The sequence below is a fragment of the Alternaria rosae genome (assembly GCF_020736505.1).
Source record: "Alternaria rosae strain MPI-PUGE-AT-0040 chromosome Unknown BKA58scaffold_7, whole genome shotgun sequence".
NCBI classification, from domain to species: domain Eukaryota; kingdom Fungi; phylum Ascomycota; class Dothideomycetes; order Pleosporales; family Pleosporaceae; genus Alternaria; species Alternaria rosae.
The window spans coordinates 592,508-611,262 of NW_025763576.1; the positions used below are offsets into that span (position 1 = coordinate 592,508).

An 18,755-nucleotide genomic window follows, 5' to 3' on the forward strand; every position below is an offset into this window, starting at 1 on the left:
CGCACCCAATACGACGAGCCCGATCCGCATTTGTCGCGCGCCGGATCCGTCAAGGACGCATACCTGGCCCAGAAGCAGGGCCGTTCAACATCACTACCCACTGGAGAAGACTGGATATTCCGAATTAAGGTCATATCATCTGCAACCGACCTCGGCAATGATGTGTTCAAGAACGCCGTTCAAGGGCTCGTACGAATGTGCTTTCCTGAGGGCATTTTGGATCAACTGGGACCTCAAGCACTAGAACAGCACATGCGCGAAGAACATGCTCCGGAAAAGAACATACGCAGGATGTCAGAGATCTTTGGCAACGAGATGACGAAGCGCATGGTCTCGATGATCGCCGAAAATCTCGACACGGCTGCCAAGGTTGATGCAGTTCTGAAGGCTATGTTATCTACCAGCGCAAGAGCGCATGGAGACAAGCTTGGAGAAGACATTGTGGATTACGTTACTGCTCGCCTACTTCGAATGAAGGCGAAGGCCCCAAAACGCTCCACGGAATGGCTAGCCCATGCTAACGCACCACAAGAAAACGACAGCAGTGATGGAGACGTGAGTATCAGCGGTGTTTCTGATTACGAGCCTACACCGCCACCGAAGATGAAGAGACATAAGAAGCCGGACAAAGAGTCGAAGCGAGCACGGCCAGGTGCTGACGACCGTGGTGCAAAATCCACAAACCCCCACGTTAGCTTGCCAGCAGCTCCGCTTCCACTTCAGCAACACACTTCAAAGGGAAAAGATCGCAAGATATCTTCGAAGTGGTTATGGGACATCAAGAGAGCAGATATCGCAGGCGACGCTGTAGCTGATACCTTTTCACGCACGAGTGATCTATTTGCTTATCATGCATTACCGATTGCAAAACGCAAGCTTGGACCTGATGCATCAAAGAAACAAATCAGATGCGAGATGCAGTCCCTGATCGATGGTATGCCAGCTGGAGAGTTCGAAAAATGGGTTGAGAGTTTGCAAAAGCTACTAGGTGGCGACCGCGAGATGTTAGAGCGACCAGAATCACATCCATCGGGTGACGAGCAGCAGTTAACTCGCGCAACACCAGCGCCTGTCGACACTCCAAGTGTCTCGCGGAAAACTACGAAAAATACACAGGGCAGCTTATCTCGCCCGTTCATCTATGCAGAAAGGCTTAGCACACCCTCACCAGAGAGGCTTGTCGTCAAACGCGAGATTGTGACTCATCCATCGGGAAGATCGGGCGCTCCTTATTTAGACGCTCAAATAAATTCGACATCAGAAGCGACGGGCGCGTCAGGACGTTTATCGACAGACAAACGTTACTCCCAGCCACATGTGAGCGGTGCAGAAGCTGAGGGCGGACACGCTGTTCGGCATTCTCGTGGCATCATAGATCTGGTCAGTCTTTGGAAGCGGATACAGTTCAATCAACTAACCCTATACAGGCGCCCACGATCGAAGTCGAGACTCCGGTGGCCGTATTGCTCTGGGGCACGGGTATCATCACCGCACTTCACTGTATGGAAGTTACACGAACGATCATGAACAACCTCGACCGCAGAATCTCGGCTGCAGTAAGATCTCGCTATCCAACTGTAACACCTCAGCTAATTCGTGTGAGTAAATCATCGTTACGAGCTTGGGTGGCACGGACAGCACTCGTACAAAGATTGAGCTCGAACAAGCTATCATCTACGCGTTTCCCAAACCCGGACCACCATTCAGTTTTATCGATACTTTGAAGAATATTGAGAAACAGCTCATACCTTGGGTGGTTGCAAAACCAAATGCATTCCCAGAACTGAGAGCTATGCCCTTCGTATTTGATTATATGCTGACAGTGAGACTTCGCATACATCTTTGGATATAGCGCTAACAAGCTCCAGCATATACCGGTTACTGTGAATCTACTCTTTGGTTCCTGGTCCGCAGTATCAATGATGACTGGCCATGAAGTCTGGGATATACTGATGAAGATTCTCCAGCGACGAGGCATCTCCGAGGTATTACTCTCCCGTCCACACATTATCGTTTCCGTTACTAAGTATATGATAGGAATCAGCGGCTGGGTCTGACGTCAACTTTGAGCAAGTCGACAGTCTTTGTAAGGCGCACAAGCTTCCAGAAACGACCAGACGTGTTGTATTTGAACGAGTTTTGCGTAAGTTAGCATTCTCTCACAAAGAAAAGTTCACGGGAATCAAGGCTACGTCAGTCGTGAAGATATGGGAGGAGAAGACGGGATTGAGGTGGTAATGTTCAGGCGGGGTGGCACTGTTTATTGCCACAACATGAGACTATGTTGTCCGCGATGGTTCTCTGGCGTCTCAAAGATGCCATCTCGAATCTTTTGCGAATAAAGAGCACCCAGATCGAAGAAATTCTATCATCGTAACTGAGACGTATGTGCACTAAGAGATCTGCTCGCGCACGACAAGTGCTATAACACACGATCTCTGGAGTACCCCTAAAACTACTTACATTGCAGACGTCGTAGAAATACGCGTCTTGGAAACGCTAGCTTCCCACCCAGAGGCGTGACGCCACGATAAGGGCCGAAAATGTTGGAGAAAGGTAGATGTGGGGTCTTCCAAGGTTCTCCGCAATGTGGGGAACGACACCTTCACACATGTCAGCTAGCGCTTCGGCACCCATGTCTTCACCTAGCCGGGAGAGCCCGTTCCTGCAGGATACATTAACAGCAGAGTATCGTAGAGATATAGATCATCTCCTTGCAACACACATCAGACATATTTCACAATGACACCATCACCAATGTACATCGACCCGGAATACCAGTCCACACATTTCAACCTCTTCAAAGACTCTATTACTGTTCCGCTAAAGTCGGTACTGCCCCCGGGTGTTAGCCGGGATGCATTTGACAAGGCGATCGCGAGATACAAGGGTGTTGTTGGTGATGCGCAGGTGTGCCTAGGTGATGCATTGACAGAGTACATCGACCCGTATGAGTTGCACGAGGAAGAAGGAACTCGCAAGATGCCCAGCGCAGCCGTACGACCGAAAAATATCGAGGAATTACGAGACGTGCTGAAGATTTCGAACGAGTATGGCATTCCAGTGTGGACATTCTCACGGGGAAAGAATCTCGGGTCAGTACATTCCCATGTACAAACCAGCTACAAGCCATCTGACCATTGAATAGATACGGCGGACCAGCACCTCGCGTAACCGGATGCGTAGCACTAGATCTCCACCGCATGGATAAGGTCATCGAAGTAAATTCTGAGTACGCCTACGCCGTCGTCGAACCGGGTGTCACCTTCACCGATCTCTACGACTACTGCGTCAAGAACAAGCTCAACGTATGGCCTTCAGTACCATCGCTCGGATGGGGCTCAGTCATCGGAAACACAATCGATCGCGGCACAGGCTTCACACCCACAGGGACGCACCATCAACACATCGCCGGCGTAGAAGCCATGCTAGCGAACGGCGAGCTCGTCCGAACAGGTCAATTCGCCATGTCCAACTCGCCATCCGCACATCTCTCCAAGTTTTCGTTCGGCCCCAGTATCGAAGGCTTGTTCCTGCAGTCTAATCTCGGTATCGTGACTAAGCTTGGTATCTGGCTCACACCCGCACCTCAAGCCTTTATGTCCTGCTCGTTCGACATGCCGGATTTCGAAGACGTGGAAACAATTGTCGATATCTTCGGGCCGTTGCGACGCGATGGTTTGCTTCCCAACACCGTCTACGTGTCCAACGTGACGGAATGGCTGGGTATGATGGGTCCGAGAGAAGACTTCTGGCCACATGACACTTCGATACCGGACTGGAGGATCAAAGAGTTACAGAAGCAGTTTGACCTGGGTTACTGGAACGCCAAGTTCGGTCTGTATGGCGCGAGAGATGTCATTCAAGCGCATTTCGACGAACTGAAGAAGATTATTGGGAAGAAAGCGCCAAAGGGTCGGTTGATTGGGAAGATCTTCTCTGCACCGGATGGGGAGACGCTGGATCCTACATCTGTTCCTGAGATGGACGGTGGGTTCTTCGTTGGCATACCGACGCTCTGGTCGCTTCCCATGGTGAAGTTCCGCCTACCCAAGTCCGGAGGCGGCATTGGTGCGCACTACGACTACAGCCCTATCATACCTTCCAAAGGAAATGAGATTTTAGACTGGGTCAAGACGGCGAAGAAGATCTGCGAGGCGGATAACTTTGATCTGTTTTGTGACTTCTTCATGCATGAGCGTCATGGTAAGATCAGACTGTCCAAGTATGAGATGTTGACATATACTGACTTTTATACCTTATCTAGTCATTTTCGTCAACATGTTCACGTTTGACAAGACAAACGCGACACATCGGAAAGCAGTACAGAACATCTTCGATAACCTTTTCGAGGCGGGGAAGAAGAGGGGATACAGCAAGTATCGAAGCCATGTGAACACCATGGGTATGCCTAATATCTTCTGCCTTGAGATTGCCTGTCTGCAGTCGCTAACTCCCTGCCCAGATCGCGTCGCTTCGCTGTACGATTTCAACGATCATGCTTACCGAAGGTTCGTTGAGACGATCAAGGACGCTGTCGATCCTAATGGTATACTTTCGCCTGGAAAGCAGGGTATCTGGCCAAAGCGGTTCCGGGGGGATGGGGTATCAAAGGCGCATCTATAAGGTGCGGTATTGGTGTGGATATTGGAACTGTGTATACTAGTGCTCGAAGCTGGAAATAGATGGCTTCGAAATGTATCGGTGCAGGCAGCTTAGTTTGGCGTTCCACATGTCATGATGATGCATAGTAATTGTGTCTTGAGATTGTGCTGGTCAACCCGCTCGAAGCATAGCTAAGAGCACGACCATGATATCTGAACGTGAAGTGAAGCTCGAAACCCGATCAACTGGAGCTGCCATGTGGTTGGTCATCTTAGAGGATCATTGAGGCACGTCGTCCAACGCACATCGAAGCTCAGATTGTCACGACGACAATCAGCACAAAGTATATAAAACGACAAAAAGATGTATGTCCAATTATAGTCCTACACATCCACAGATGAATATGGGTAGGGTGGAGAAGACACGGCTCTGCTAAAAACCAATATTAATCTCCCACAGAGAGAAAAGTTGCTTCCTGGCCATGAAGACGAGCCAGGGAGCAGGCAAGAGTGGGGTAGTAGCATACAACATGCACAGCAGCGACGACTCGAAGAACGACAAACACTGATCATTCCGCGTCGAGCACGTGCCGCAAACTGTACATCGCGAGGTTGTTGATGAGCAGAAGAACGAGCCAGAGCTTGGTTTTAGGTGCGAAGAATTAGCCCGCTCGGACCCCAGTCTTTGTCAGCATTGCTTGGCACCGCCCGCGCGCCTGAAAAGCTCGTCGCAGCTCGGGCTCACCTTTCCTTTCATATTCACAAAATCACAATGGACGATTAATCAACGGCTATACTGAGCTCTTCATCTCTATAGTTGTCATATTTGCGTCACTAGAACAATACCTGGCACTTTTAGGCTTTTTGCTACGATTTCTATGTTGCTTGAAGCCACCTGCGTGACCATACATTCTTTTCAACAGTGCTGAGAGTTTCGAACGTGCTCTTTGCGTGTATTTTGCGTATGCTCGTGTGCTTTTGACTAGCTGGGAAGATTCCTTCTCTAGAGAGAGTACCAAAGAGCTGACGACTGCAATGTCTGTCAGCTTTAAGTCGTATCTGCGGCAACGAGAACGGCGGCCTCGGCCCTATCTATACCAGATCGGCAGCGTCTAGGAGTCGCGCCACCAAGCCTGCACGTCGTTCATGCGCTGTCGTAAGCTGTTCCACGCCCATCGGGCTGGGAGGACGATGATGTACTTTTGGGCGGAATGTAGCAAGCTCAGACAGGGGCATGATGCTGTATATAGACCAAAAACGCAGGGTTCTGGAGCTTGTGCGGATGCCATGTGTGAAGTGGAACGGATGCATTACTCGTCATCGCGCGTGTCAACTAAGGGCCCTACGAGCTCCCCTTTCTGTGCTCATGTTTTGCTTTGCGATGGACTTGTTCATTTTCTGGTAATCTTACATACGCGCCCTCTTGCCGTCCGTCTTGCCCCCTTTCCCCGCGCGTATTGCTCTCGTGCACGTTCTGCCGCTCCCCGATCTTCAACCTCCGCCCGAACCGCTTCCTCCTTCCAGACTGGACGATATGGCGTCGGCTCTGAACAAACGCCAGCAGGCGCGTAATGAGCGTGCGCTGCAGGACCTCATCAAGACTGTCCCTGGAAATGGGACATGCGCAGACTGTGGCGCGCGGAATCCAGGTATGTAGTGCAGGCGCATCTCGTTGGGCTCTCAGATGCTAACCAGGTTATACAGGATGGGCAAGCTGGAGTGTAAGTCTACCCATACCACGATACGAAACCGTACCCCTCTACGAACCGACCATTCCTCGACCGTAAGCCCAAACTGACGTCTGCTGTAGCTGGGCATCTTCCTGTGCATGCGATGCGCGGCCCTACATCGGAAACTGGGAACGCACATTTCCAAGGTCAAGTCCTTGAGTATGGACAAGTGGGACAATGCGCAAGTAGACGTAAGACTTGTTAGACCTCCGCGGTTCATGTCGGATTGCTGACTTCTGTTTAGAACATGAAGCGCATTGGTAATCTCGAGTCGAACAAGACGTACAACCCGCGCAACGTCAAGCCCTCCATACCCATCGATATCGACGAAGTAGACAGTGCGATGGAGAGATACATACGGGCAAAATACGAGCAGAGAATGTACTTGGATGCTTCGCGACCGGGCACGCGACAGAATACAGGCAGCACGAGCTCTGAGGACCGGCCACCGCCATTACCGCCGAAGCCCACCGGCCGCTTTGGATTTGGATTGCGAAAGGCCTCCACGACACGGGATCTCACGCCTCCCCTGTCACCAGGTCTGGGAGGGTTCAGTCAACAAGACCAGTCGCCGCCACGGATCAACAAGCCGTCCAGAGTCTTTGGGTCCAACATACACACTTCGGGCGATGGTCTGGATTCGAAGCTTTCAACTCTTCGGGATATGGGCTTCCCAGACGACAAGCGCAACGCCACGGTGTTGAAGGGGCTAAATGGGAATCTGGACCGGGCAGTGGAGGCTTTGATTCGACTTGGAGAGCAGGATCCTGGCAGATCGAGGGGAAGCACACCGACACCGGCTTCGCAGCCTTCGTCCAATGGCATTTCATTCGACACTGTTAACACCGCACCCGCTACCGCGTCTTCTACGAATCCTTTCGATGCGTTAGACGCTCCCGCGCAGGCTCCTCAACAGCAACCACAACTCGCCCCTCTCCAGACCCAGCAAACGTCCTACAATCCATTTTTACAACAAGCGTCTCAGGGATATGCTCAGCAACAGGCGCCTCAAGGATATGCCCAGCAACAGGTCCCCCAGCAACAGCAGCAGCAGCAGCAAAATTTCGGCTATCAACAAAACCCATGGGATCAACAGCAGCAAAGCCTCGAACAGACGTTTCAAGGGATGCAAATATCGAATCAGCAACCTCAACAACCCTTATTCCCGAACCGAACTGGAGGCTACGCTGATTCAACACCCTCGTCTTTTGCACAAACGAACCCGTACAACCAGTCGTTTACTCCGCCACCGATGCCGCAAATACCCGAACAATACAGCGCCTTCTTTGCACCGCAACAGCCACAGTATCAGTCCATGTCCAATCCCTCGAGCCCAGGAAATCCCTTTTTGAGATCTTCGAAAAGCCAAATGTTTACACCGACCAATCTGGCAAGTTCAAATCCATTTGGGCAGCCAGCTATTCAACAGCAACAGATGTCTCAGCCGATGTCTGCTCCACCGCAGCAGCAGATGCCTAATCCTTGGTCGCAACAAATGCAACAACAGCAGCAACAGCAACAGCCACAACAACAACCACAGCCGCAGTATAACCAGGTCTCAGCTCCCCAATCAGCGAACCCTTGGCAGACCCAACAATCAGGCTTCCAAAACCAGGATCCACAACAAAATTATCAGACCCAGCAGCAGAGTTTCCAGAATCAACAGGCGCTCTACCAACAGCAAAGCTCCAATCCCTTCGACAAGAACGCCTCGATTCTTTCGCTATACAATCAGCCTCAGCAGGCTCCTCAGCAAGCGCCGCAGCAACAAGCTCAACCAACAGCTGTGCAAGCTTCAATGCCTGCTGCACAAGTGCCTGGACGCGCGAACCCGTTTGCTGGCATGGCCGGGGCACCACAAGGGCAAGCATTATCTGCCGCACAAACGCCCGGCCTGAGACATGTCAGCAACGAGAGCGTGGACTTTTCTGGATTAATGAGTGGACGGCATTCTCCTGACGCATTCGCCGGCCTAAGTTCGAGTTTCAGGCGATAGATATGATTGGTGTTGCATCGCCTCTTCATTGTACGGAGCTCTATAAGGAGATCCTTTTCTTTGTTGATACTTTTGATCTGGAGGGAGTGTGTTATTGGACATGATTGAAGAGATGGCTTGGAAGCATTGGAGGGCTGAGATTGAGGGGGTTTGATCGAGGTTTGTTGTATGATACCTAGCTAGGACGTGCGCCGCATCGCCTTAACACTAATTACTATTCCGTTCTATGTACCTAAAGACTGAAGGCTGAGTTCGTCTGACTTCCACAACTGGTAGACAACACATGCTGATTTATTTTCGTCCGAACCTTATGCTTGTCTCTTCTCGAACTAGGATAATTCAATCGAAAAGCTTAAATCCCTGTGTTGCGTCTGTGTATAGCACATGATCTGCAGGAATTCCCAAGCCCATGGTTTCAGGTTTGCTTTTTCACGTGCAAACGTGAAGCCACTGTGGCTAGGCCTCTCGCGTCTACGTCATTGCTGCGACCCGCGTACCTGTCCCTGAACTTCGCACCACTATACCCACAACCTACATCCTACATCCTCACTTACCTGAAGTTTGCTCGTGGTCTCTATCGCCTTCCCAACACTCAATCTAAACACTACTCTCCAGTCCGAGTTCCAATCTCCGAAACCAGCCAACATCATGGGTGAGATATACAGCAGCCTAGCCATTAACTCCTACTGACACCACGCAGCTCCCCAACCAGATTACTGTACGTGCACACAAATCTCTGGTTCCTACCCGAAAACTCATATACCATTATAGACAAAACCCTCGAGGTCGACTCGAAAGCATCACAGCAGCAAATCCGCGATGCCTACAAAAAGTACTTTCTCACCCACCCCACACACACCTCTCTACTCAATCTCTAACATTCCCCCCCACAGAGCAGCACTAAAGCACCACCCCGATCGCGTCCCCTCCGACTCCCCCGAGCGCGCAAGCCGCACAAAGCGCTTCCAACAAATCAACGACGCCTACTACACGTTATCAGACGCCACACGGCGCCGCGACTACGACGCCGCCCGCACCTACAACAGTTTCACCGGCAGCACCGCAACGCCCGACTCGGACTTTGAAGAAGAAATCCCGGGCAATGCAGGCGCCGGTGCAGGAGGCTTCGCCCAAGGCTTCCCGTGGTCGGCTTTCGGTTTCGGCAGCGCGCCCGCCGGCAACACGGAAGAAAGCCACAACCGGTTCTCCGAAGAGCAGTTCGGCGGTATCTTTGAGGAGATGCTACGGGAGGAAGGTATGGCGGATCAGGATGCGCATCCTACGTCGAAGTTTTGGAGTATTGTAGGTGGGCTGAGTGGAGGGGCTATGGGGTTCATTGTGGCAAACTTCCCGGGTATGGTTGCGGGGGCGGTAGCGGGGAATAGACTAGGGGCGGTGAGGGATACGAAGGGGAAGAGCGTTTATGCTGTGTTTCAGGAGATGCCGCAGGCGGATAAGGCAAGGTTGTTGAGTGGGCTTGCGGCGAAGGTGTTTGCTAATGTTGTAAGTGGTTGATGGGGGCAGGAGAAGGAGGGGGGGGGGGGGAGTGACGGGCTGTATGAATGGCGATATCCTTGGAGTTTGTTCTGGTTACCTGAGTACCTTTTCACTGTTGGATTAGATTGGACAATCTACTACATGGACTTTACAAGCTTGATGGTATGAGCTGAGTGCACGCATGGGGGTGTGTAGTGAGGTATAGGGAGAGCAAGTTTGCATTTGCATCTGAACGCCAGGTAGGTCCAAGCCTACTCAAAGGAGGGATATCTCTAATGGAACAAAAAAAAAAGCTAAGCAGGCCGAAACCGGAAAGAACAGGAGAGAACGTGACTAAACGTCCCCCCAACGCGCCGTCGTAACGTCGTGGCAACGAGAAAGCCCAAAAACAAAAGCATACCGCCTTTTTACCACCTGTCATCCCCCCTTCCAATAATCCCACTTCCTTGCCATCTCCTCACTCATGATCTGCGGGAGAGGGTGCAGAGGATCACTCCTCTGCTCCTCATGTCACCAATCATTCCGACTGCCCGTCAGATTCCCCACAACGCGCGTAATAGTAAAGATATTCTCAACCGTTCCTAGAAAAGGCGGCTCGTCAGCCCCCTCTTCAACTCTTTACATGAACTTGCTTGCCATACTCGCCAGACTAGCCAGACCGCCGATGCCAGAAGAGACGCTCTGCATGTCGATGTTGCCGAGGCCTGCCATCATGCCTCCGCCTCCGTTACTCGGGCCGCTCCGGCTGCTCTCCATGCCGTATCCCTGGCTGCCGTAGTAGCCGCTGCTGGCTCCACCGCCGCTGTAGTGGTTGTTGCTACTGGTGTGTCCTGAGCCGGAGTACCCCCCTCTTGCTCCTGAGCCGCCCATCTCAGGCAGGTTGACGCCGAATTGGCGGGCGAGTTTGTGGAGCACGCCGCCGGAGACGAGCGGCATGATGACCATGAAGAAGACTTTGTACGGGTGGCGTTGGGCGTAGCGCCAGATTTCGCGGAGGAAGTGTTGCATTTTCTTGTACAGGTGTTGCATGTAGGAGTCGCGTGGTGAGCGCTTGTAGCGTGAGGTTGAGCTGTGGTGGCGCGAGGATGCCGAGTACGATGACGATGCGTAGCCGGGGCGGTATCCGGACGATGAGCGTCGGGAGGGTGAGCCCGTGGAGAAGGGGTTCCAGTTGCTGCTACCGTAACCCATGGTGGCGGATTGTGTGGTGTGGGCTGAGGAGGGTAGGAGTAAGGTTGGTTTTGGGTGTATGGAAGCCGAAAGGGGTGTTGTTGATACTCCGAGGCTTGTTGTTGATGAGCGTCGGGATGAATGCGCGCGAGCGACAGAAGTCGGGATGCGGTGGTGTAAAGTGTATTGGGACGCCCAGCGCATTCAGCGCAAGATGCTATTGGTATGCGCGGTGATGAGGTTTAGCGACAACAATAACTCTATGACTGTGAGTCTTGAAGCCAGCACAACAGTGTCCAGGGACTAGAAGAGCTGTCGCAACACACAACCGGTGAAGGGAGTGGGTCTCTTGGGCTTCAATCGCCTCCTCTTTGCCTCACTCCAGCGAAGGTTTTCCCTGCTTCCTGACCCTGCCTTGGCCTGATGCGCGCCCTACTAGCCAACTAATTCGCGGCTACAACCCAACTCTCACACTATGACAACACAGGCCACCGTGCGCAACGAAGACAATGGAAATGACTAGTAAGGAACACGTCGACGGGTAAAAAGACCACAAAAGATGGCACGGTTGGGGAATCTGCGGCGGGCTCGCTGATGAAGGAAGGAACTTTGGCCAGCTTAAAGATGTGCGCGAACTTGTGGAGCTGAGAGGAGTGATCGTCGCAGCTAACTGACCGCTTTTTGGTGGTTGGGCGTACCGGCGTAGCCCTGCAGGTACCGCCACCTCGATTTATGCCGTCTCAGATCCCACTTGTGCACTGTGCGATGATGTGCGTGAACCATGAAAATCGCGGAGATTATTCGTCTCTACGCGAGAGCAGTGCAACACGATGGCATCAAAACTTCCTACACGGATATCGATTTTTGTTTGATTGCTCCTCGCAGCTTTTGACGCGATCGCGATCGAAATTCCCGTTATGCAACGGCCGTTGTGCGCGTACCCTTGTCGCATAAGTGTCTAGAAAACCGTTGCAAGTGTTCGAGACCCAGATGCAGCTGCAAGATGCAGATGCAGCACACGCAATATGGCATTCAACAACTCGTGCTAAGGGCTGGATTGAGGGGACAGTCCCGTTCCTGCATGCGCTCTTTGCCCAGTTCGAGACACGTTTGACTGATTAAGAGTCAGATCGAATGACTGTTATCGAACAACACACCTCAGTGGAGCAAGCAATACATATATTCATCAGTACAACAGAAGTATCAAGGGCCCACTACATACGTGGCCGTCTTCGAGGCCAGTATCTTGTATGCAACGTCTACGAAAGCAAGAATCAATTGGATCAGAAGTGTCAGATTGGAGAGCGGGGGATTTGTACCATGTACAGCTACATCGAGATGCTTCAACCTTTCTTCCTACTTTTACCGCTCTTCCGCCGTCTCTCAACTCCATGGCCACTTCCTCTGGCAGCTTCCTGAGGTTGAGCTGGAGTAGCAGAGCTTGATGCTTGCGCAGCCAAAGCTGGGTCCGACTGGCTGACATGGCTACGCGCTGCAGGTGCCACTCGCTGAAGTGATGCCGGTGCAGCAGCAGGGACAGGAACACGTCGTGGTACTGATGCGTAGCTAGCTTCTGACACGGCCGAGCTTACACTCCGTGTATATTGGGGTTGAGGCGAAGTCGGTGATGCAGAGGATGTAGGACTGAAGTTGTGATACTGGTAGGGCTCTACGGGGAATGGAACAAGTCCAGCGGATTGAATAGAGGACGATCTTGTGCGTGACCCGTGTTGGAGATCGGCTTCGTATGCAGCCTGTCGGGATGATATAGAACGACCTTGCCGTGGAGGTGTGGTGGGACGGTAATCAACCACAGATTCTGGAAAAGCGCCGAGCATTTCTCGAGAAAAACTGGCGTGTGATGGCGAAGGGACGTAATGACTAATATCAGACGCGGAACGGGACGCTGGACGTGGAGGTTCCCGTTCCCGTTCCAGGCTACCCTGGTAAGCATTGATGGGCGCATACATAGACTGTCCATCTGGGCCAGGTATGACGAAGCCGGGTGGCGGTGCATGGCTATCTGTGGTCGATACGGTAGAGGTACGTTTGCGACTGCTGGGCTTCTCCTTTGATTTTGATCCGAAGATTGAACTCCGCTTCTGGTCTTTCTTCGATCTGGAGGAACTGCCGTGCTTGCTAGTCGTATCGTCTCTAACCCCACTTGCGGAGTCGTTGGGGTAGTAAGCACTGCTCGGTCGAGATGGGACTTCAGGGCGAACTGCTGCTGTCCTTGGGCCGCGAAATCGTGAATTATACGCGTCTAGCTCTTCTGAAGTGAGGTCCACGTCTTCCCTGCCTGCTGCTCTTGATATGCGAATCTTGTCAAGTACTCGTCGGAAAAGTATCTCCTCGTATTCGGCCGAATTGTAGTTGTTGCTCATGTTACCAAGATACTCGTCATGATGCTGTTGCTGACCACGGTCTTGGTATGTTGCCTCACCCAAAGCTGATGCCCTGCCCTCCCACGCTCTAATATCCATATCATTAAAGTATAGCTCATCCGGATTGATGCTCTTGCCGTTCAAAGCCGGCTGAAACGCCTGATCTAATACAACGCCACCCTTCTCGTCGTCGCTATCCAATTCTTGAAACCTATGCACGTCGTTCTGTCCCCCCTCGTAGTATCTCCCCACACCCGACGAGCCCCCTGATGGTCTTCCCCAGCGGGGCGTAGTGTAAGGAGGAGTTCGCGGCCGACCACCTAGACCGCCTCCTCGGAAAAAGCTGACTCAATGGGCTTGTCCAAAAATGCAGCGTGGCCCACAACTGTGACACCAGTTGCGCCGATGAGCCAGAGAACAGTAGAAAATGGCGAGGCCCAGAGTCCGAGAGGAATCGCAATGACGAAGAGCGTGGTGTACAGCTGGGAGGTGCTCGCGCGCCAGCTACCGAGCTGGAGATCATTGCCCTCTAGCTTGCCGATTCCAAACATACCACCGACCACAAGGATGATGACAAAGAGCAGCATCAAGTTGGTGAGCAGGCTGTAGATGCTGAGCATGACGAAGACAGCGGCATAGTTGCTCGAGAAGTAGCCCAAGTTGTAGTTGACCCTGCTCTGTACCTCGCTGAAGTTGGCGGGCTTGGAGATGCGCTTGAAGTCGAAGAATTCGGAGATGGGTCGCAGGTTGGCGAATCGCGAGGAGACTGAAGTTGAGCGGATGCTGTCGAAGCGTCCGCCCAAGTTCATCCTGGATGTCAGGGCATCGATGGGGATGCTGAAGCGAGACATGATGAAAGGTGTGTGGGTTGTGATTTCAGGAGGTGGGGTTTGATGGCGTTGATCGGGGGTAATGAGGGTCTGCTGTTGTTCTTCGAGATCTTTAGGGGAAGTCATGGTCAGTTCAGCTGCTGATAGTGGTGGAGATCGAGGGAAGGCTAGAGATGTGTCCTCTAGAGGGGAACGAGGTGGAATTGTATGTAGTAGATGGCTGCCTTACGTGAATGGGAAAGAGTCGCGAGAGAGTGAATGCGCTGACGCGGCGGAAGTGAGTGTAGATGAGTGCAAGTCGAGTTGTTGAGGAGGTTGCGTGTCGCTGACCGTCTGGGAACTTTTGTTGGCCCCTGCCGCGAATCCCGTAGTTCAGGGTCGCGCCTGCCCACAGACACAGCCACACGCTCAGCCGAGTCTCACATGCAAGTCGTGAAGAGGCCACATTTTTTGGTTTCAATCTCAGAGACTTGGAGTGAAAGAGGAGAGCGATTGCACTGTGAAGAGCAGTTCTTTATCCCGCAGGCCTGCTACACCTGTGTCCCGTCGACAGCGGTCAGACTAATTGGGCCACGTTCCGTCACTCGAGCGGGCTCGCGGCACTACTGGACATCTGGCGGCACAAGCCTGCAGCCTCCCTATCACTTGCTCGCAGACCAGCCAAACTTTTAGGCACCTCCCGGATCAACCCTCAGACATGAGATCTCACGCGTTGCTCGCATTGGTCTTGTGCCTCTTTGCAGCCTTCGCTGCTGCCTGGACCAAAGAGGGTGCGTACTCTCCAATTGCATCCCGTCTTCAAGTGCATGCTTGCGGCCACATATGCGCCTTCCCCACACGCATTTCCCCAGCTCCAGCTCGTGTGCAACTGCGAGCTACTTGCTGACAGCACACTGCAGACCACGAAATCTTCCGCATCCGTGACGAAGTCGCCAAAGCAGATGGCGCCAACATCACCTTCTACGATCTCCTCGGCGTCAAGCCCAGCGCGTCCCAAGATCAATTGACCAAGGCCCTCCGCAAGAAGTCTCGCGAACTCCACCCGGACAAGGCTCGCAAGTCCTTTGCTGCCGAATATGCGAAGAACAATCCAAAGGGAAAGAAGCCGTCCAAGAAGGAGACCGACGCGCACGTGAAGAAGGTCACCGCCGCTTACCAGCGTCTCTCAGTCGTGGGAAAGATGCTCAAGGGCCCTGAGCGCGAGCGTTACGACCACTTCTTGAGGAACGGCTTCCCAGCATGGAGGGGCTCTGGCTACTACTATGAGCGTTTCCGCCCTGGTCTCGGCTCAGTCATCTTCGGTCTACTTGTCGTTCTTGGTGGAGGCTTCCACTACTTCGCCCTGGTCATGGGATGGAAGCGCCGCAGGGACTACGCCGAGAGGTTCGTTCGCCAGGCGCGCAAGACTGCTTGGGGTGACGAGAGTGGTCTTCAGGGCATTCCTGGAGTTGACGCCGGCGCCGCACCCGTGAACGCCCAGCAGTTCGAGAACGAAACCCCCGAAGAGACCCCTGAAGAGGTTGGCCCACGCAACCGTCGCGAGAGACGCGCCATGGAGAAGGATGCGAAAAAACCCAAGAAGGCGCAAGCTGCCAAGAAGGCGCGTGAAGACGGCATCAGCACCCCAGTCGAGGCAGAGGTCATTTCCGGTCCTCAGGGAGCCAAGAAGCGCATTGTCTCTGAGAATGGCAAGATTCTCGTCGTTGATTCTGTCGGCAATGTCTTCTTGGAAGTCGAGAATGAGGATGGCATGAAGGGCGAATACCTTGTTGACGTACGTATATCCACCTTTCCTACACAATGCGTTCACTAACAGCATCCAGCCCGATGAGGAGCCCCAGCCCACCATCTACGACACCCTCCTGTTCAAGCTCCCCATGTTCGCCTACAACCAGACCGCCGGACGCATTCTCGGAAAGAAGGAAATGATTGACAAGCCGCTCGTCGAGACATCTAACCTGACTGAAGAGGAGGCCGCCATCCAGAACGCCACCGCGCCCAATCTCAATGGCGAGGCGAGGAAACGCAAGGCCATGGCCAAGAAGGCAAGGTAGCCATATGTACACGAACACCACAACGCGGTAGCGTTGCAAAATGTAGCATCTATGTTTGGTGATAGATAGACAAAAAGGGTACTGGACTATGCATTTGTGTAAGATATAGATGAACCATAAGGTGTGCTTCCCATCAAAACTGGCTTTCAATACTGTCAAAGCCCTTTGCTTGTCTTATACCTCATCCGTCGTTTGAGGTGATGCCATGCGTACTAACCGTGAGTCCACATGCTAAACGAATACGCATTAGCAAGATACACGAAGTACACAGTGGACGTCATTTCGCATGTTGTACTCCACCAACTCCGCACGATAGCTCCAGCGCCAGCACGAGCGCTACCCAGCACCGGCCAGTATCACACATCACACGCTGCTTCCTTCCTGCTCGACACACTGAACCAACAACTCGACCGTTTTTTGCTCAATAGTTCTTCATTATGGTGTCTAATATGCAAAATCTACAATAGTAGATGCCTCTTCGCTCAAAACGATCCATCAGAACGCGACGAAGCATGCCAAAGCTAAACGGCCAGGGACTAATGCACGCCTCCTTCCCAGGTTCTTCTAACGCCTGTCTAACTCCGTTCAGCACAACGAAGGAGCGGGACTACCCTACATTCATAATAAGAGAAGGCATGATAATAAAAAAGAGATAGTAAAAGATGGCAGGTGAGTGGACTCGGCGAACGAATCGCGCTACGTTACCACAGAGCGGAGAAAACGACGAAAAAGAAAAGCCAAAACCGGCATAATGTTGGTATCACAAGCCAGGCCGTGGACCCCAAAAGCAAGAAACGAAAACGTGCACGCGAAAATGCATGCATGAGCAAAGGATATTCAACAAGACACCGCTCTTTTCTGGCTTCTTCCTCTCTCTGACTTTCGACAACCTCGATAACTCGTTCTTCCTTTCTAGTCTCGCACAACTCACACCCGGTAGTAATCTTCTATTATGGATAGAGTGTTCGTAGACACAGCTCGAGCGCGAGCCACCACGCCCTGCGCATACGCGAACCGATACACGACCGACGGACTGCTTTTCAGACTACAACACGACGCGCTCGCGGCACGCTGCTTTGCGGGCTGCTGTTCGAGATCCAACTAGAATCGTTCTCTGGATCCGTTGCCGTGGTTTTCGAAGAGGTCGTCTAGGTATCCGCTGGGAGTGCGGCCACCAGGGACAGTTGTGCCACCTGGCACGTTGAGTGATAATTGGCTGACGGTGTTGTTGTCTTGGCCGTAGACGGGGCTTCTTGTGGTGCCGGGTTGATGGCCAAGGGTTGCCACGCTGTTGCGGTTGTAGTTGGATAGGCCGTCTCGTGATGGTGGGGCGCGGGAGTAGCCTCCTCGGGATGGAGGGAGTGATGGCGACTCTGGTGGTGACATGCCGGACCTCGCGCTGAAACGGTTTCCTGGTGTGGAGAGGGAGAGGGCAGAGAGATTGTTGGGGTTCTGGCCGCCAATGTGCATTTGTGGTGATCCAGCAGCGGGCGCTGCGTTGCCAGAGGCGTAGTATCCCGCAGGCAGGTAGGTGGAGGATCGGTTGCCTGCTACGTGGACGGAATCTCGCATACCGGCGGCGCCACCTGCGGTTGGGGAGAAGAAGAGAGACGATTGCGATTGCTGTGTTGTGTTGGCAGCCGCACCCTTGAAAGCCTTTGATGACTTGCCAATGGGGGCAGCGTTCAGGTGATCCAGGGACATGGTCGAACTTGCTCCTACTACATTGTACATCCCCCGCTTCTTGCCAGGCACTGCTGACATGGCCTTGATATCAGCCAGGTTTTGCGCCATGGCCGCCCGCTTGACGGAACGATGCAACGACCACGCAACGAGACCGCGCCACGCCAGCACCGCCGCACCGAAGAAAGCCAGGATGGCACCGACGCATATGAAGACGGTTCCGTCGGGGAGATCGGACTTTTGCATGAAGGCAGCACCGGCTGTGTCGGGGACCTTGATGTCTGGTATACCGACACCAGCCAGTGTTGGCGCGCCTACGAGGTTGAAGACACTTGTAGACCCTGTCTGGGCGGCCGCGCTGGTGGGCGCATCTGCAGTGGTTGCCGCCTCGGTGGTTTCCGTTGTGGCGGCTTGTGATGTGGTTGCAGTCTCGTCAGCCTTCGTTGTCGCTGCTTGTGATGTCTCGGCGGCGGAGGTCTCGGCTGCTGTGTTCGTCGCTGCGTCGCCTCCTGGCGCAACGGTGTTGAGGTCGGGTGCGTTCTCGATCTGAGCGAGTACGGTGGGTGCGACTACGAGCAGCAGGCCCACGAAGCCGACGGAAGGCCGCATCTTGGTTGTGGTGTATAGGTGTGTGCGGAGATGGGGTTGTCGTTGGGCAGTCTTCGAAAGGGCTCAGGAGACCCGGTGTTCAAGGCTCGTACTCCAACAAACGTGTTTCAGGAATCGTTTGGTGAAAGAAAAGCAGTGAAACGATGAGGGGAACGCAGTCGCTGGGGATATCGATAGGACAGAGAAGCGCCGAAACGA

General features: G+C 53.1%; 9 protein-coding genes across 9 annotated transcripts; 5 read left to right on the forward strand and 4 right to left on the reverse strand.

Annotated features, from left to right (window-relative positions):
* Positions 1–33: 33 nt before the first annotated feature.
* On the forward strand, positions 34–2,545 carry BKA58DRAFT_460211 (uncharacterized protein; the record flags this gene model as incomplete). The annotated part of the gene is made up of 5 exons (XM_046174753.1): positions 34–1,380; positions 1,428–1,598; positions 1,652–1,822; positions 1,869–1,985; positions 2,038–2,545. Coding segments are annotated over 5 exons (2,007 nt in total), but the record flags the coding sequence as incomplete, so codon positions are not given.
* Positions 2,546–2,596: 51 nt separating this feature from the next.
* On the forward strand, positions 2,597–4,807 carry BKA58DRAFT_205548 (uncharacterized protein). Its single transcript, XM_046165927.1, has 4 exons — positions 2,597–3,095; positions 3,149–4,206; positions 4,268–4,405; positions 4,466–4,807. Exons 1-4 carry the CDS (start codon positions 2,743–2,745, stop codon positions 4,624–4,626), a joined length of 1,710 nt encoding a protein of 569 aa, XP_046023149.1. The 5' UTR covers positions 2,597–2,742; the 3' UTR covers positions 4,627–4,807.
* A 1,331-nt stretch (positions 4,808–6,138) lies between these two features.
* Positions 6,139–8,330, forward strand: BKA58DRAFT_403379 (UBA domain-containing protein 3; the record flags this gene model as incomplete). The annotated part of the gene is made up of 4 exons (XM_046171784.1): positions 6,139–6,253; positions 6,309–6,325; positions 6,415–6,525; positions 6,579–8,330. 4 exons carry the CDS (start codon positions 6,139–6,141, stop codon positions 8,328–8,330), a joined length of 1,995 nt encoding a protein of 664 aa, XP_046023150.1.
* A 648-nt stretch (positions 8,331–8,978) lies between these two features.
* Positions 8,979–10,103, forward strand: BKA58DRAFT_403380 (DnaJ domain-containing protein; the record flags this gene model as incomplete). Its single annotated transcript, XM_046171785.1, has 5 exons — positions 8,979–8,982; positions 9,031–9,048; positions 9,102–9,162; positions 9,224–9,833; positions 10,071–10,103. The coding sequence occupies 5 exons, from the start codon at positions 8,979–8,981 to the stop codon at positions 10,101–10,103; spliced, it is 726 nt and encodes a 241-aa protein (XP_046023151.1).
* On the reverse strand, positions 10,030–11,680 carry BKA58DRAFT_388098 (uncharacterized protein). Its single transcript, XM_046170618.1, has one exon. It carries the CDS (start codon positions 11,199–11,201, stop codon positions 10,446–10,448), a length of 756 nt encoding a protein of 251 aa, XP_046023152.1. The 5' UTR covers positions 11,202–11,680; the 3' UTR covers positions 10,030–10,445.
* A 466-nt stretch (positions 11,681–12,146) lies between these two features.
* On the reverse strand, positions 12,147–13,669 carry BKA58DRAFT_460225 (uncharacterized protein; the record flags this gene model as incomplete). Its single annotated transcript, XM_046174755.1, has 1 exon — positions 12,147–13,669. A coding segment is annotated over one exon (1,329 nt), but the record flags the coding sequence as incomplete, so codon positions are not given.
* BKA58DRAFT_205632 (prenylated rab acceptor 1) lies at positions 13,591–14,492 on the reverse strand. Its single transcript, XM_046165928.1, has 2 exons — positions 14,441–14,492; positions 13,591–14,321 (listed from the first exon to the last, which is right to left on the reverse strand). Exon 2 carries the CDS (start codon positions 14,230–14,232, stop codon positions 13,702–13,704), a length of 531 nt encoding a protein of 176 aa, XP_046023154.1. The 5' UTR covers positions 14,233–14,321; positions 14,441–14,492; the 3' UTR covers positions 13,591–13,701.
* Positions 14,493–14,908: 416 nt separating this feature from the next.
* Positions 14,909–16,265, forward strand: BKA58DRAFT_319546 (DNAJ domain-containing protein; the record flags this gene model as incomplete). The annotated part of the gene is made up of 3 exons (XM_046167723.1): positions 14,909–14,981; positions 15,111–15,985; positions 16,035–16,265. The coding sequence occupies 3 exons, from the start codon at positions 14,909–14,911 to the stop codon at positions 16,263–16,265; spliced, it is 1,179 nt and encodes a 392-aa protein (XP_046023155.1).
* Positions 16,266–17,078: 813 nt separating this feature from the next.
* Positions 17,079–18,730, reverse strand: BKA58DRAFT_205655 (uncharacterized protein). Its single transcript, XM_046165929.1, has one exon. It carries the CDS (start codon positions 18,555–18,557, stop codon positions 17,367–17,369), a length of 1,191 nt encoding a protein of 396 aa, XP_046023156.1. The 5' UTR covers positions 18,558–18,730; the 3' UTR covers positions 17,079–17,366.
* Positions 18,731–18,755: the final 25 nt, after the last annotated feature.

What these genes read in the sequence shown, in the direction of transcription:
- BKA58DRAFT_205548 (XM_046165927.1), top strand. Translation starts at nt 2,743, where the DNA reads ATGACACCATCACCAATGTACATCGACCCGGAATACCAGTCCACACAT. An exon ending in CTTCATGCATGAGCGTCATG is followed by an intron (nt 4,207 to 4,267) that starts GTAAGATCAGAC and finishes TACCTTATCTAG; the next exon opens with TCATTTTCGTCAACATGTTC. An exon ending in AAGCCATGTGAACACCATGG is followed by an intron (nt 4,406 to 4,465) that starts GTATGCCTAATA and finishes CTCCCTGCCCAG; the next exon opens with ATCGCGTCGCTTCGCTGTAC.
- BKA58DRAFT_388098 (XM_046170618.1), bottom strand. Translation starts at nt 11,201, where the DNA reads ATGCGCTGGGCGTCCCAATACACTTTACACCACCGCATCCCGACTTCT.
- BKA58DRAFT_205632 (XM_046165928.1), bottom strand. Translation starts at nt 14,232, where the DNA reads ATGTCTCGCTTCAGCATCCCCATCGATGCCCTGACATCCAGGATGAAC.
- BKA58DRAFT_205655 (XM_046165929.1), bottom strand. Translation starts at nt 18,557, where the DNA reads ATGCGGCCTTCCGTCGGCTTCGTGGGCCTGCTGCTCGTAGTCGCACCC.